Source organism: Entelurus aequoreus, linkage group LG14 (assembly GCF_033978785.1).
Source record: "Entelurus aequoreus isolate RoL-2023_Sb linkage group LG14, RoL_Eaeq_v1.1, whole genome shotgun sequence".
In the NCBI taxonomy this organism is placed as follows: domain Eukaryota; kingdom Metazoa; phylum Chordata; class Actinopteri; order Syngnathiformes; family Syngnathidae; genus Entelurus; species Entelurus aequoreus.
Window position 1 is genome coordinate 55,500,171 of NC_084744.1, and position 18,116 is coordinate 55,518,286.

The following is an 18,116-nucleotide window of genomic DNA, read 5'->3' on the forward strand; positions in this document are numbered from 1 at the left end:
AGCGAAAGCAGGAAAAAAATGGACGGGAAAAATGGACGGGAAAAAGCGCTCCAAGGTGTAATAAAGTTCAAAACAGAAAAGGTATAATCCAATGAATAACTTTACTGAGAGATTTGAGCAGGGTACAAACACATGACGACCACTTTTACGACCAACCGGAAACATAGCACCCAGGCTAGCAACGCACCTCCTTTACGGCAGCTGTCGCAACGTTCTTAAAGCAACCACAGCACATACGTATATATACATATATATATACAACACATCTCCCTTTTTTAACTTTTGTTTTTCGTTCCTTGTAAACAAAACAAGATCACACTGTATATGTGTTGTCTGTCTAATTATAAATAATGCAGACGAGGTGTGTTGGCTTAGTTCTCGACGTTTACTTTCACAGCGTGCTCATAACCTCATTCTTACGTGACGACATGCAACACTTTTCGGGGCTACCGCGCATGCTCGTCACTCCCGTTGCATGCTGGGTAGTGTAGTTGTTATTTTCCCTAGCTCATAACATCTTTCCCCCTATAAAGAAATAATGTTAACTCAATAAAGTGTATTTCTTTTTTTAGCTTTAACTTTTCATTTTTTAGCATTGTAACCACATTTGCAAACAACTTTTCTCTTCATAGAATTTTCTTTCAATAAAGAAATAAAGTGCAAAAATGTCAAAGCATCATAACAAACAGTTATGTCAAATAGCAGCAAAACTGCACTTTTTGGAGAGCTGTTTTATCTTCAGTTTTGTGCCCAAGGGACTGATTTTATTTAACACTATATTATTATTTATACACCTATAGTGATCACAGAGACAGGTTGTTTTTGTGTTACTGTATATATTTGTTTTTCTGAAAAATCCCGCTTAATATACTTTGGGTAACAACAGTCAATATTTATTTATTTTATTTAATTTTTTTAGGGGGGTAACAGTCAATATTTATTTATTTATTAGATTAAATTGTTTTCTTATATAATAAAAGTGAGCTTTTGTTAAACCAATTATTGTGTGTTTTTTTCCATATACAACAACCTAACTGGACTCGATAAGAGAATCCATAAGGAATCGGTTCGATAAGAGGATACGATAATAGGCTCGAACTCGATAATTTCTTATCAAACATCATCCCTAACGATATACCGGTATTAGTATAGTACAGCGATTCTAATGAATCATATTCGGTACTATACCGCCTCTGAAAAGTACCGGTCCACCGCGCCCTTGTTGTCGTCACGTCGTGCCATTGCTGGTTTACGAGCAGACGAGCATGTTCGGCAGCGCAAAAATCACGGAGTACTTACAAGCAGACACAGTGTGTAGACAGAAAAGGGAAAACGGACGCATTTTGGCTTAAAAACTAAAGATAAAGGTGAAGTTATAACACTGAAACGCCCTCAGGAAGAGGTGCTCTAAGTTCAGCCGCAGTCGGCGGTGTTGTAGCTACTTTTAAATCACTAATCCTTGTCTCCATGGCGACAAATAAAGTATGTTTCTTACAAGTATCATCCCTGCAGGATGAGGAATAGCTAAACATGCTTCACTCACTACACACCGTAGCTCACCCGGCGTCAAAATGTAAACAAACGCCATTGGTGGATCTACACCTAACATCCACTGTAATGATACCAAGTACAGGAGCGTATCTAGTCGATACTACTATGATTATGTCGATGTTTTTTAGCATCAAAACATCTTCTTTCGTTTAAAAAAAATGTATATTATGTTTATAAAGTCCGGAAATACGTCCCTGGACACATGAGGACTTTGAATATGACCAATGTATGATCCTGTAACTACTTGGTATCGGATTGATACCCAAATTTGTGGTATCATCCAAAGCTAATGTAAAGTATCAAACAACAGAAGAATAAGTGATTATTACATTTTAACAGAAGTGTAGATAGAACATGTTAAAAGAGAAAGTAAGCAGATATTAACAGTAAATGAACAAGTAGATTAATAATACATTTTCTACAATTTGTTCTTTATAATTTTGACAAAATAATAGAATGAAAAATGACACAATATGTTACTGCATATGTCAGCAGACTAAATTAGGAGCCTGTGTTTGTTTACTTACCACTAAAAGACAAGTTGTCTTGTATGTTCACTATTTTATTTAAGGACAATCTTGCAATAAGAAACGTTTAATATGTTTAATGTACCCTAAGATTGTTTGTTACAATAAAGCCAATAATGCAATTTTTTTGGTCCCTTTTATTTAGAAAACTATTGAAAAGTACCGATTAGGGCTGGGCGATATGGCCTTTTTTTAATATCTCGATATTTTTAGGCCATATCACGATACACGATACATATCGCCTTAGCCTTGAATGAACACTTGATGCATATAATCACAGCAGTATGATGATTCTATGTGTCTACATTAAAACATTCTTCATACTGCATTAATATATAATCATTTTAAACTTTCATGCAGAGGGAAATCACAACTAAGTCAATTGACCAAAAGTGTATTTATTAAACAGTTATTAAGCAGTGGCACAAACATTCATGTCATTTCCAAAACAGAAAGTGCAAGATTGTCAGAGACATTTTAAAACAAGCTATGAGTGCACTTTTGTGCATGATGTCACTAAGATGACATATCAAAACAACACTAAATTAAAGTGCACTTTTTGTACAGAACGCCACTACAATAGTTTAAAACAAATAAAGTGCACTTCTGTGCATGATGTCACACAAGATATTTCAATAACTGTCAAATAAAAATGAGCTGCATAATAGGAAATCAAATTGTGTACGTCCTTCGCTATGTGGTAGGTTCCGGCGGACGTTATCTCCTTATGTCGTGGACTATTTTTTTTTGTGTTGATGTGGAAATGGTTGCTTGGGCATTTTGTTGGTGTGGCACCGAACGGAGATGTTGACATGCGGAGTTTCAAGCACTCTTCATTCTCTAGCAGGTGACTTTTCAAATGATGCTACATATTAGCAGTAATGCTACTTTTTGTAGCAACACTTTCGCCCCACATTTGACAAATTACGGTAGTCTCTTCGACATATTCCCACTCGAAGCCAAACCACCGCCAAACGATGGACCCCGTGCTGTTTTTCTTAGGAATTAATTATTCTTTCATTTGTTACCAGATTCGCACCTTCTTTCTCTCGTATTACCACTCGCACCACAGCTAACTTTAGCCATGCTGCTACCTCTCTGCTCCGCGAGGGTGTATACGTATGTGACGTATGTAAGAAGGTGCGCTTTTTTAAAGGCCTACTGAAAGCCACTACTACCGACCACGCAGTCTGATAGTTTATATATCAACGATGAAATCTTAACATTGCAACACATGCCAATACGGCCAGGTTAGCTTATAAAGTGCAATTTTAAATTTCCCGCTAAACTTCCGGTTGAAAACGTGTATATATGATGACGTATGCGCGTGACGTCACTAGATAAACGGAAAGATTGGTACCCCATTGAATCCAATACAAAAAAGCTCTGTTTTCATTTCAAAATTCCACAGTATTCTGGACATCTGTGTTGGTGAATCTTTTGCAATTTGTTTAATGAATAATGGAGACTGCAAAGAAGAAAGTTGTAGGTGGGATCGGTGTATTAGCGGCTGGCTGTAGCAACACAACCAGGAGGACTTACTTGGATAGCAGACGCGCTAGCCGACGCTAGCTGCCAACCGCACGGATGATCGGGTGAAGTCCTTTGTCGCGCCGTCGATCGCTGGAACGCAGGTGAGCACGGGTGTTGATGAGCAGATGAGGGCTGGCTGGCGTAGGTGGAGCGCTAATGTTTTTATCATAGCTCAGTGAGGTCCGGTTGCTAACTTAGCTTCAATGGCGTCGTTAGGAACAGCATTGTTAAGCTTTGCCAGGCTGATAATTATTAACCGTGTAGTTACATGTACATGGTTTAATAGTATTGTTGATCTTCTGTCTATCCTTCCAGTCAGGGATTTATTTATTTTGTTTCTATCTGCATTTGAGCCAGATGCTATCACGTTAGCTCAGTAGCTAAAGAGCTTTGCCGATGTATTGTCATGGAGATAAAAGTCACTGTGAATGTCCATTTCGCGTTCTCGACTCTCATTTTCAAGAGGATATAGTATCCGAGGTGGTTTAAAATACAAATCCGTGATCCACAATAGAAAAAGGAGAAAGTGTGGAATCCAATGAACCCTTGTACCTAAGTTACGGTCAGAGCGAAAAAAGATACGTCCTGCACTGCCTCTCTAGTCCTTCACTCTCACTTTTCCCATCCACGAATCTTTCATCCTCGCTCAAATTAATGGGGTAATCGTCGCTTTCTCGGTCCGAATCTCTCGCTCCATTGAAAACAATAGTAGAATATGAGGAGTCCTTCCTCTGGTGATGTCACGCTACTTCCGGTATAGGCAAGGCTTTTTTTTATCAGCGACCAAAAGTTGCGACCTTTATTGTCGTCGTTCTCTACTAAATCCTTTCAGCAAAAATATGGCAATATCGCGAAATGATCAAGTATGACACATAGAATGGATCTGCTATCCCCGTTTAAATAAATAAAATTCCTTTCAGTAGGCCTTTAAGTCTCTGTGAGAAGGAGAGACAACAAAGAGTGATAAAACGCCTGTAGTGTAATGCCTGCAGCTAAAAGCAACAGCGTGAGAACGTATACTCGAATATCACGATATAGTCATTTTCTATATAGCACAGATACAAACCCGCGATATATCGAGTCTATCGATATATCGCCCAGCCCTAGTATCGATATAATTTTGCTACCGGTACCAACATATTGGTATCGGGAGAACAGTAATACTTTGTGGCAGTGATTTTGTGCTGGAAAATGGTCAAGTGACACCTTAAACCCAAATATGTACGGTTAGTTTGAGGCCTGTCTTTGTTTTGCTATTTTTAACCACCACGTGTTAGGGCGGCAACGATTTGTTGACAAATCTCGACAATAAAATTTGTCAATGGTCGTGATGTCATCATTCGTGTTTTTCCGGCCGGAAGTTGGTCACTCGCTTAAACACTGCCAGTGATAATATGTAAAGTGTGAGGATATTTCCTCTTGTTAAAACATGAATACCTTGCTCATTTTGCAAAGCGGACCTTGTTTTTATGGCCGTACATCTGTGATACGCGAGCATTTGGAGGGAAGATGCGGACACAGCCTCGGTAAGAGTGTTAGCTTCTACCTTGCTAGCTAGCTAGCAAGAAGAGTGAGACGAAGTTGTGTGAAATATCATTTCAGCTAAAGTCAGCCACTTAAAATTTGTCTACATCAATTCAAGAACGTTTTAAAGCCGCGTCAATTTGTTATGCCGTTAAAAAAAGGCACTTTAACAACAGGCACCAATGCGGAGGTCTAATAAGATAAACATACAATCTATTAGATTGCCAACATTTTAAGAATTAACCAAATATATAACTCTACACATTGAGTCTATTAGAGTGCTAAAACTGCTAAGAGTTAATCAATAGTCAATATATGTCACTTTGCATTTCCTTTCTTTTAAATAGGCATTTTATTAGTCATTTTAATTTTTGTTACAGTATGAATACATATTAATTTAAGATGAATAATCATTGTTGTTAGTAAGCACATGCCTAAAATAACTTAAGCTGCATTTAGAAGTCAATGGTAAAATTAGTAACGTGTCATCAAAGAGTAAAAATAAATTTCTTTCAATATGCATAATAACAAAAAGGGCAATATTAAAAAAAATGGATTGATGTTGATAGTCCGACACATACTGACTGGTATACACAAGCTATGGAGATGATATCAGTAGAAAAAACTGCACTTAGTTTAGATAATAATGAGTCATATATTGGAATATGGGATCCATTATTTAAATTTGTTTTAACTATTAAATGAACCAAAAATATGACTCATTTTATCTTTGTGAAAATATTGGACACAGTGTATTGTCAAGCTTATGAGATGTAATGCAAGTGTAAGCCATTGTGACACTATTGTTCTTTTTTTAATTTTTATAAATGTCTAATGATAATGTCAATGAAGGATTTTTAATCCCTGCTATGTAGAAATTGTTACTAATATTGATACTACTGTTGATAATATTCATTTTTGTTTCACTACTTTTTAGATTGTTCTGTGTCGTGTTTGTGTCTCCTCTCAATTGCTCTGTTTATTGCAGTTCTGAGTGTTGCTGGGTCGGGTTTGGTTTTGGAATTGGATTGCATTATTATGGTATTGCTGTGTATTGTTTTGTTGGATTGATTAATAAAAAAAAAGCAAAAAGAAATGAAAAATTAGAGCCATTAAAGGCTTACTGAAATGAATTTTTTTAATTTAAACTGGGATAGCAGATCCATTCTATGTGTCATACTTGATTATTTTGCGATATTGCCATATTTTTGCTGAAAGGATTTAGTATAGAACAACGTCGATAAAGTTCGCAACTTTTGGTCTCTGATAAAAAAAAACCTTGCCCCTACCGGAAGTAGCGTGACGTTGTCAGTTGTTCACTCCCTCATATTTTCCTATTGTTTTCAACGCAGCTAGAGCTATTCGGACCGTGAAAGTGACGATTACCCCATTAATTTGAGCAAGGATGAAAGATTCGTGGACGAGGAACGTTAGAGTGACGGACTAGAATGCAGTGAAATACATATTTTTTTTCGCTCTGACCGTAACTTAGGTACAAGATGGCTCATTGGATTCCACACTCTCTCCTTTTTCTATTGTGGATCACGAATTTGTATTTTAAACCACCTCGGATACTATATCCTCTTGAAAATGAGAGTCGAGAACGCGAAATGGACATTACAGTGCCTTTTATCTCCACAACAATACATCGACGAAGCTCTTTAGCATCTTTAGCATGAGCTAACGTGATAGCATCTGTCTCAAATGCAGATAGAAACAAAATAAATAAATCCCTGACTGGAAGGATAGACAGAATATCGACAATACTATTAAACCATGTACATGTAACTACACGGTTAATAGATCTCAGCCTGGCAAAGCTTAACAATGCTGTTGCTAACGACGCTAAGGCTAACTTAGCAACCGGAGCTCACAGAGCTATGATAAAAACATTAGCGCTCCACCTACGCCAGCCAGCCCTCATCTGCTTTGCTCAGCAACACCCGTGCTCACCTGCGTTCCAGCGATTGACGGCGCGACGAAGGACTTCACCAGATCATCCGTGCGGTGGGTCTGCTAGCATCGGCTAGGCGTCTGCTAGCATCGGCTAGGCGTCTGCTAGCATCGTATAGGCGTCTGCTATCCGAGTAAGTGGTCCTTGTGTTGCTACAGCCACCTACAACGTTCTTCTTTGCAGCCTCCATTGTTCATTAAACAAATTGCAAAAGATTCACCAACACAGATGTCCAGAATACTGTGGAATTATGAAATGAAAACAGAGCTTTTTTGTATTGTATTCAATGGAGAAGGCATACCTCTGTTCCCCGGGCTACGTCACGCGCATACGTCATCCTTCGAAGGCTTTTTCAACCGGAAGTGTGGCGGGAAATTTAAAATTGCACTTTATAAGTTAACCCGGCCGTATTGGCATGTGTTGCAATGTTAAGATTTCATCATTGATATATAAACTATCAGACTGCGTGGTCGGTAGTAGTGGCTTTCAGTAGGCCTTTAAATATGTGTATCCGATTAGCCGACTAATCATTAAGATAACCGATGACTAATCGACTATAAAAATAATCCTTAGTTGCAGCTCTACTATGTGCTCACCAATGGTTCTGAATGCTCCAATGCGTTTGTGTGCAGGGTCTGGCCAACGAGTCCTCCAACCACAGCTATGGAAGTCTTGGCTCGTCCAGCGACAAGGAGTCCGAGGTGACCAACACGCATTGTCACTTTGACCGTTACTAAAGAGTTGCTAATGGTCATTTAGCAGATGTTCAAAGAGCATGTAACAAAAGCACTCTAAAAGTGGAGAAAATGTGTCATGTTTCTTCCGATTCTGTTAGCTGTTCAGTTATTTGGGTGCTGGGCCCTCTTGTCTTTGTGTCTCTCCCACTGCCTGTACCTCTCCCTCTTCCCTACATAGAACTCTGACATGAAAAGAGGGCGCTCCCCTGCCTACTCAATATGTATTTTTTCTCTTCCTGTGGATTGCTGCCACGGGAGCTTTGTTAGGTAAAACTCCAGGGATTTACGCATTTTCTCTCCTCCTCTGTTCTGTGTCGACTTGCAGACCCCAGAGAAGAAGCACTCCGAATCATCCAGAGGGAGGAAAAGGAAAGCTGACACGTATTCAGAGAGCAGTCAAGGTAGAAAACTCCCAATGTCAGTGGATGTTCAAGTCTTTTTTGTTGCAACCTGTTATTCTCATTCCCTATGCAGGGAAGACCTCTACCCGAGGGCCTAAGATCAGCGACTACTTCGACGTGAGGATTATTTTAGCTGACGTCACTGTAAAATATTCCTTTGTTCAGTTTCAGAATTCTGATTTGATTTTGTCTCTGTAAAGTTTCAGGGGGGGAATGGCTCCAGTCCAGTCAGAGGCCTGCCGTCAGCTCGCCGCTCCCCACAGAGCTCCCACTCTGCACCAGGCTCAATTGTGAGTGTGTGGCAGCATGTTGATTAAGAACGGGGGTCTCCAACAGGTAGCGCACCAAAGAGTTGAATAAGGCTGCAGCTAACGATTATTTTTCTATCGATTAATCAATAGATTATTTTTTCGATTAATCGGTTAATCTATAGATTATTTTTTTCCGATTAATCTATAGATTATTTTTCCTTTTACCGATTATTTTTTTATTCAAAATAAAGATGAAAAATAAATGTAGGCCAGTTTTTTCAAAAGGCATGGCTTTTATTTACAAAAAAAAAGAAGTATGGCCACTCAGTCAACATTGACAACAGCATGACTAAATATTCTGTAACAATGTAAACATTTAAAACTTTTAACCTTTAACAAAATTAAAAGTATCTTATTTGCTTTTTAATGTGCAAATATAAAAGTCAACATCCAGTGCAAATCTTAATATTCTGCAATAGTATAAGCATTTCAAAAGTAAAAGTATTGCTTATTTTGCTTTAAAATGTGCAAAAATAAAGATAAACATCCAATACAAAAAAGTGTAAAACGAAATATTCTGTAACAGTGTAAACATTTCAACAAAAGTGAAAGTATTGCTTATTTGCTAAAATGTGCAAAAATAAAGATAAACATCCAATACAAAAAAGTGCCAATCTAAATATTCTGGAGCACTGTAAACATTAAGTATTGCTTTTAAAATGTGCAAAATAAACATCCAGTCCAACACAGTACACAATAACCAATTCTACTCATTCCAGTGAGTGTCTAACAGTTGTAATGAAGAAAGGTTAGCATGTCTACATGCTTTGCTTCTTTTCTTGTTTACAATATTCCCAGCAGCTGAAAATAGGCGCTCAGAAGGGGTCGATGTGGCTGGAACTGAGAGGTAATTAGCCTTCACCTCAAACCAGGACTGCGAGTGAGCTGAGCTGCAGTTTAAGTTTCTAGAAGGTCAACGGGCTCATAGTGATGTTACTAGTAGTTGACTGGGAGGTGTTTATTATCATTTGGGGAGAGTCCGCTGCCTGATGCTCACCTGCTAAACACCTATCTGCTCCACGCTGAAGCGCTGACTACATGCGCTCTGAATACGCACTGCTGATTGGCTGGTAACGCTCTGAATACGCACTGCTGATTGGCTGATAATGCTTTGTGTGTACCAATCAGATGGTTGTGTGGGTGGGACAATGCTGCGTGCTGAGACAGAGGCAAAAGGAGCAAAGCAGCTTGTTAAGACTTTAGCAGCTAAAGTTAGCTTTAGCTTAGAAACTCGTTCGGTACACCCCCGTACCGAACCGAAAGCCCCGTACCGAAACGGTTCAATACAAAACACGTAACGTTACACCCCTAGCAGATACAAATGACACATTCATGTTTTTGTGTAATGATGACAACGTATGCTCACACGGACAATTGACTAGTTGATGGTTGATGGTTTTCTTTTCAAATGTTCGTTCATAGCCGTTGTGCTGCTATGATAGGCCATTTCCGCTCGACACAGCGTGCATACAACAACATTATTAGGCTGTGTATTGAAATACTCCCACACTTTTGACAACTTTTGGCGTGATTTTTCCCCCTCGCTCGCATCGTCTGCTTTGCGCTTCGCCATGACGGTAGTGTGACGTAAATTTGCGACGCGTCGACGCATAAAAACGGCGTCGACGTATTTACGTAACCGATGACGTCGACTATGTCGACGCGTCGTTTCAGCCTTAGAGTTGAATAATATTTGCAGTCAAAGTCTCTGTATTTTCATAACTTTTCATTCCAGATCTCCATTTAAAGGGGCTGTTTTTAAGTTTAAGTTAAAAGTACCACTGATAGTCACACACACACTTGGTGTGGTGAAATTTTTCTCTGCATTTGACCCATCCCCTTGTTCAACCCCCTGGGAGGTGAGCAGTGAGCAGCAGAGGGAATAATTTTGCTGATTTAACCCCCAATTTCAACCCTTGATGCTGAGTGCCAAGCAGGGAGGTAACAGGTCCCATTTTTGGGATGACTCGGCCGGGGTTTGAACTCACGACTAGAGATGTCCGAAAATATCGGACTGCCGATAAATGCTTTAAAATGTAATATCGGAAATGATCGGTATCTGTTTCAAAAAGTAAAATGTATGACTTTTTAAAACGCCGCTGTACGGAGTGGTACACGGACGTAGGGAGAGGTACAGAGCAGTTGCGTCTCCCAGTCATACTTGCCAACCCTCCCGATTTTCCCGGGAGACTCCCGAATTTCAGTGCCCCTCCCGAAAACCTCTCGGGGCAACCATTCTCCCAAATTTCTCCCGATTTCCACCCAGACAACAATATTGGGGGCGTGTCTTAAAGGCACTGCATTTGCGTGCCTGCCCACTCACATAATATCTACGGCTTTTCACACACACACACAAGTGAATGCAAGCATACTTGGTCAACAGCCATACAGGTCACACTGAGGGTGGACGTATAAACAACTTTAACACTGTTACAAATATGCGCCACACTGTGAACCCACACCAAACAAGAATGACAAACAACATCCGCACCGTAACACAACATAAACACAACAGAACAAATACCCAGAACCCCTTGCAGCACTAACTCTTCCGGGACGCTATAATATACATCCCCCGCTAGCCCCTACCTCCCCCACCTCAACCCCGCCCACCTCAACGTCCTCATGCTCTCTCAGGAAGAGCATGTCCCAAATTCCAAGCTGCTGTTTTGAGGCATGTTAAAAAAAATAATGCACTTTGTGACTTCAATAATAAATATGGCAGTGCCATGTTGGCATTTTTTTCCAGAACTTGAGTTGATTTATTTTGGAAAACCTTGTTACATTGTTTAATGCATCCAGCGGGGCATCACAACAAAATTAGGCATAATAATGTGTTAATTCCACGACTGTATATATCGGTATCGGTTGATATCGGTATCGGTAATTAAGAGTTGGACAATATCGGAATATTGGATATCGGCAAAAAATGGAAGAAGATGGATGGATGGATGGATTTCTGGGTACATTATATTGATCGACTAAATAATTGAACGGTTTAAGAGAGTTTTTATTAATATGATAAGGTTTAGTAATACCTCCGTCTTTCCATGTTGTCCATTTAACCATTTTTATTACTTATAATATTAGGATTGTACCAAAGCGGTTGATTTACAGATGTCATTGAGTTTATTCCAAGTATTTTCTGACACAGTTTTAGAATGTTAAAGGTGGCTTCTATTGGGCTCTGCCTCAATTCATTATATCTTTAATATAATATACATTTCCCACATCAATATCCAAATTCATTAACACATTTTTTTCTATGTTGATCCATATACCGTATTTTTCGGACTATAAGTCGCTCCGGAGTATAAGTCGCACCGGCCGAAATTGCACAATAAAGAAGGAAAAAAACATATATACGTCGCACTGGAGTATAAGTCGCATTTTTGGGGGAAATTTATTTGATAAAATCCAACACCAAGAATAGACATTTAAAGGCCTACTGAAATGAATTTTTTTTATTTAAACGGGGATAGCAGATCTATTCTATGTGTCATACTTGATCATTTCGCGATATTGCCATATTTTTGCTGAAAGGATTTAGTATAGAACAACGACGATAAAGATTGCAACTTTTGGTATCTGATAAAAAAAAGGCTTGCACCTACCGGAAGTAGCGTGACGTAGTCAGTTGAACATATACGCAAAGTTCCCTATTGTTTACAATGATGGCCGCATGAAGTGAGAGAGATTCGGACCGAGAAAGCGACAATTTCCCCATTAATTTGAGCGAGGATGAAAGATTTGTGGATGAGTAAAGTGCAAGTGAAGGACTAGTGGGGAGTTGAAGCTATTCAGATAGGGAAGATGCTGTGAGAGCCGGGGGTGACCTGATATTCAGCTGGGAATGACTACAACAGTAAATAAACACAAGACATATATATACTCTATTAGCCACAACACAACCAGGCTTATATTTAATATGCCACAAATTAATCCTGCATAAAAACACCTGCGTGTTTGTTATGCTAGCTCCTAGCTCCTCTGCTAGCTCCTAGCTCCATAGAACACGCCAATACAATTCAAACACCTGATCAACACACACAATCACTCAGCCCAAAAGACCGTTTACCTAACCCAAGGTTCATAAAGCTTATATATTTTTAAAAAGTTACGTACGTGACGCGCACATACGGTCAAGTTATCGAATGTTTAGCAGCCAAGGCTGCATACTCACGGTACCTGATATTCAGCTGGGAATGACTACAACAGTAAATAAACACAAGACATATATATACTCTATTAGCCACAACACAACCAGGCTTATATTTAATATGCCACAAATTAATCCTGCATAATAACACCTGCGTGTTTGTTATGCTAGCTCCTAGCTCCTCTGCTAGCTCCTAGCTCCATAGAACACGCCAATACAATTCAAACACCCGATCAACACACACAATCACTCAGCCCAAAAGACCGTTCACCTAACCCAAGGTTCATAAAGCTTATATATTTTTAAAAAGTTACGTACGTGACGCGCACTTACGGTACGGTACGTGTTATGCTAGCTCCTAGCTCCTCTGCTAGCTCCTAGCTCCATAGAACACGCCAATACAATTCAAACACATGATCAACACACACAATCACTCAGCCCAAAAGACCGTTCACCTAACCCAAGGTTCATAAAGCTTATATATTTTAAAAAAGTTACGTACATACGCAAAAAAAAGCCAAAGCTGCATACTCACAGTAGCACGTCTGCGTCTTTGTCATCCAAATCAAAGTAATCCTGGTAAGAGTCTGTGTTGTCCCAGTTCTCTACAGGCGTCTGTGTATCCAAATCAAAAGTCCTCCTGGTTAGAGTCTCTGTTATCCGAGTTCTTCCATCTTGACTGCATCTTTCGGGAATGTAAACAAAGAAGCGCCGGCTGTGTACTGTTGTGGCTGACTACGTTCGAAAAATACGTCCATTTCGCACCGACAACTTTCTTCTTTGCTTGCTTGGCTTCCTTCTCCATAATGCAATGAACATGATTGAAACAGATTCACGAACACAGATGTCCAGAATACTGTGGAATTATGAAATGAAAACAGAGCTTTTTCATATTGGCTTCAATGTGGAAGGCATACCCGTGTTCGTCGGGCTACGTCACGCGCATACGTCATCCTCAGAGGCGTTTCGAACCGGAAGTTTAGCGGCAAATTTAAAATGTCACTTTATAAGTTAACCCGGCCGTATTGGCATGTGTTATAATGTTAAGATTTCATCATTGATATATAAACTATCAGACTGCGTGGTCGGTAGTAGTGGCTTTCAGTAGGCCTTTAAAGGCAATTTAAAAAGAAAAAAGAATAGTGAACAACAGGCTGAATAAGTGTACGTTATATGAGGCATAAATAACCAACTGAGAACGTGCCTGGTATGTTAACGTAACATATTATGATAAGAGTCATTCAAATAACTATAACATATAGAACATGCTATACGTTTACCAAACAATCTGTCACTCCAGATCGCTAAATCCCATGAAATCTTCCTCCTCGTTGTCGCTCCTGGTATGCGCCGCTAGCGTCCATTCTTTCTGCTGCTCGATCGCCGTTTTCTGGCGCATATTTCACTATGTCCAGCTTGTAATCTGCAGTATATGATTTTCTTTTCGGTGCCATTTTAGTTCAGTCCTTCTCAGTTTTTATAAGTTACCGCCAATGTTGATGCGATCCATTTTAATAGCTCCGGTAGTAGCGTATAGCATATAGCAGTTAGCATTCCAAAACCCACAATGCACTTCTGCCATGACCCGCCCCCGCCGAATTCTTATTGGTTGGCGTGTGTGTGACGATGGCTGCCATTTGCTTCGTCGCTCACGCGAATGAGATAAATAATATTATTTGATATTTTACGCTAATGTGTTAATAATTTCACACATAAGTTGCTCCGGAGTATAAGTCGCACCCCCGGCCAAACTATGAAAAAAAGTATGACTTATAGTCCGAAAAATACGGTAATTATTTTTGAATCACCATGTACAGTGTAACCTCGATCTTCTTGAACATGATCCGTGAACTGAAGTTTGTTTAATGAAGCAAAGTTCACCGTAATAGATATAATGTAAACATTGATTGGTTCTAGCTACAAAAGCTCCTTTTTAGTGCAGTGTTTCCCACACATTCATTTATTTGTGGCGGCCCGCCACGAAAGAATTACGTCCGCCACAAATAAAAAATTTAAAAAAATCATATAGTTGATGTAGATGCCCATATAGTTGATGTAGATGCCCATATCGGCTGTTCAGATTTACTTTACAAAAGAGAAGTGTAGGATACTTGTCTTGTTGCCTTATTTGTATTTGACCACTACTGTTTTCTGTTTATTTGTTACTGACTGTGGCAGGACACCTCTGCCTCTGTTTCACTTTATGTTGCTGGTAAATAATATGGTTGTAGTAGTAGGCTAAAGTTAAATTATTTAATATGCACTAATTAAAGGGGCAGAGCTTTAAGAGACATTTTAGCTTTTATATTTTATAAGATATATTTTTTGTAAGAACCACAATTAATAAATATATATCAGTGAATAACTTGTTCAAATCTGTATATAAATATGTACATAAAGTGTTGTAATTATATTGTAAAATGGATGGATGGACGTTTAAAACAAAACTGTTATTATTAATTAGTAAGTATACATTTTTTGAGCCTTTTTAGAGAAAATCATATTGTACTAAATTATGCAAATTACTCGATGATGTCATGGTGACCACGCCCCCACCGCCACAGGTATCTTGGCAGTTTATGGGAAACACTGTAGTGAAATAATGCACATTTCGAAGACACTATAATGTGTATACATAAATATAAAAAAAACATAAGAGGTTGATGGAGCAACAATCTCTTAATTATCAAGGCAAGCTTAACTGTCAATGCGCGCATGCATAGGAAAGTCCCTCTGGTGCTCTCAAAAACATAAACAACCATGTTGCTACATTAATAGAAGAAAAGTTAATAGGAAAATCTTTTTAATCTTGCGGTCTATAAACGGCAGAGGCGGATGAAAGGAGGGGAAGCGTGTGGAGGTTCCCTCTTCTCTTTAGGTCTAAGTCCACAGCGAATCCCTTCTCTGTTCCAAACTGTTTTTTTGAACCCATATTGAGTTAGCAAAATAGACCAATTTTGGTGAATGACGAGAAAAGAAACACATTCTGTAGCACTGAGAAGTGGCCGATTAATGGACTGCTTAACTAGGACTCTCCAAAATGCCTTCTGTCATCTAAATGGTTGCACCCGATGGCTTCCAAGGGCACACCAAATTAATGATGCGTTGGCACACAGAGGCAGATTTGGCTCAATATAAAGGTTCGTAAACCGAAAAGTTTGCAGATGGAGGTGTTCGTAAATTAAAGTTCCGCTGTACTGTACTTGAAACACGTGGGATTGTCGGCGCCCTCTAGGCATCCAAGTAAGGGTTAACAGCCTCTTTAATGACAAATGACCACAACAGTGGCCGCACTGTTCGGGTGGAGATCTGCTTCACAACGAAACTTAATAAAGCACAATTGAAATGTTGCCATTCATATGCAATGAAACACAAATAGCTCACCTCTCCTTTCCTTGTGACACAGTAGCTCTAATAATGATGAAAGTTGGAGACCCTCTGACATAAAGGCTGTGTATGTCATTACAAAGTTTACAATCCTCATGTGCTGGCAGATCCGACAAAACAGCTCCTCCCCCACCAGCTTGTGTTTTGGGGAACACAATCCCAAATCCAGTAAATGTGTCCAGGTAGTGTGAAACCCTGTCCTCTCACACACACATACAGTATCCCTGATATAGTAGATAGGTTAATGCCTGTTTGTTCTGCTCTCTTAGACGGAGTTAACGGCACTGAAACTTGCTGCTCTGGAGAGCAACAAGAATCTGGACCTGGAAAAGAAGGAGGGGCGAATAGATGACCTTCTCAGGGTAGGTGGGATCATGTCTACAACCTCGGAGTTAGGAACATAGGACTGAAGTTTGGGACACACCTTTTTTTTTGATCAGGGCATAGTAGTGTTGTCCCGATACCAATATTTTGGTACCGGTACCAAAATTATTTCGGTACTTCGATACTTTTCTAAATAAATGGGACCACAAAAAATGGCATTATTGGCTTTATTTTAACAAAAAATCTTAGGGTACATTAAACATATGTTTATTATTGCAAGTTTGTCCTTAAATAAAATAGTGAACATACTAGACAACTTGTCTTTTAGTAGTAAGTAAGCAAACAAAGGCTCCTAATTTAATCTGCTGACATATGCAGTAACATATTGTGTCATTTTCCATTCCATTATTTTGTCAAAATTATGAAGGACAAGTGGTAGAAAATGAATTATTAATCTACTTGTTCATTTACTGTTAATATCTGCTTACTTTATGTTTCAACATGTTCTATCTACACTTCTGTTAAAATGTAATAATCACTTATTCTTCTGTTGTTTGATACTTTACATTAGTATTGGATGATACCACAAATTTGGGTATCGATCCGATACCAAGTAGTTACAGGATCATACATTGGTCATATTCAAAGTCCTCATGTGTTCAGGGACGTATTTCATGAGTTTATAAACATAGTTAAAATTTTCTAAAAACGAAAGAAGATGTTGTGATGCCAAAAAATATAGATGTAATCATAGTAGTATCGACTAGATACGTTCCTGTACTTGGTATCATTACAGTGGATGTTAGGTGTAGATCCACCAATGGCGTTTGTTTACATTTTGACGCCGGTGAGCTATTGTATCCTCCTACGGTGTGTTTAGCTATTCCTCGTCCTGCAGGGATGATACTTGTAAGAAACATACTTTATTTGTCGCCATGGAGGCGAGAATTTGGGGACAAGTGTTGTAAATTAGCTTTGGCTACAAACACTGTGATGCATGCATCGGATAACTGTTTCAGATGTCTATGTTTTTGTATCTGTCCCTATTTCAAATAAACCTCTATAAAAAAAAAAAAAAAATTAAAAAAAAATTAGTGATTTAGAAGTAGCTAAAACACTGCAGACCGGGGCTGGACTTTAGCCGCCAGCTAGGTAGCCATGTCTTAAAGCACCTCTTCCTAAGGCCTTTCAGTGTTATAACTTCACCTTTATGGTTACTTTTTAAGCCAAAATGCGTCCGTTCTCCCTTTTCTGTCTACACACTGTCTGCTTGTAAGTACTCTGTGATTGTGCGCTGCCGAACATGCTCCTCCTCACGTAAAACCAGCAATGACACAACGTAGTAGGCAGTATAGTACCAAATACGCTTACAAAAAATAATGCTTCAGCAGCACAATACTGGTGCTGTAGTTGTAGGAGATGTCTCAAAACGTCATCAGGAGTCCCGACAAAACCCGAAAATGGAAGAAATGAGAAGAAAATGCATATTTTACGGAAAAAAAAACATTTTGCTAAAATGTCGTAAAAAAATTCAAAAAAACGGACTTGCTTCAGCAGCACAATTCTGGTGCTGTAGTTGTAGGAGATGTCTCAAAACGTCATCAGGAGTCCCGCCAAATCTGAAAATGGCAGAAAATGCATTTTATTGGAAAACTTTTTTCAGCTAAAATGTCGTAGGGGGGGGACCCTTACAAAAAATTCAAAAAAA

At 39.1% G+C, this 18,116-nt stretch overlaps 1 protein-coding gene across 3 annotated transcripts in view; it reads left to right on the top strand.

The window, feature by feature from the left end:
• LOC133665067 (serine/threonine-protein kinase tousled-like 1-B) overlaps positions 1-18,116 on the top strand; it is a 66,347-nt gene that overhangs the window by 22,088 nt on the left and 26,143 nt on the right. For 2 of the 3 annotated variants that reach the window (XM_062070234.1, XM_062070236.1), the window contains exons 3-8: positions 7,722-7,790; positions 8,152-8,227; positions 8,301-8,344; positions 8,428-8,517; positions 16,192-16,266; positions 16,354-16,446. In XM_062070234.1, coding sequence (XP_061926218.1) covers positions 7,722-7,790; positions 8,152-8,227; positions 8,301-8,344; positions 8,428-8,517; positions 16,192-16,266; positions 16,354-16,446 — 447 coding nt within the window. The remainder of the gene's footprint in view (positions 1-7,721; positions 7,791-8,151; positions 8,228-8,300; positions 8,345-8,427; positions 8,518-16,191; positions 16,267-16,353; positions 16,447-18,116) is intronic. The other variant, XM_062070235.1, reaches the window with a different exon arrangement.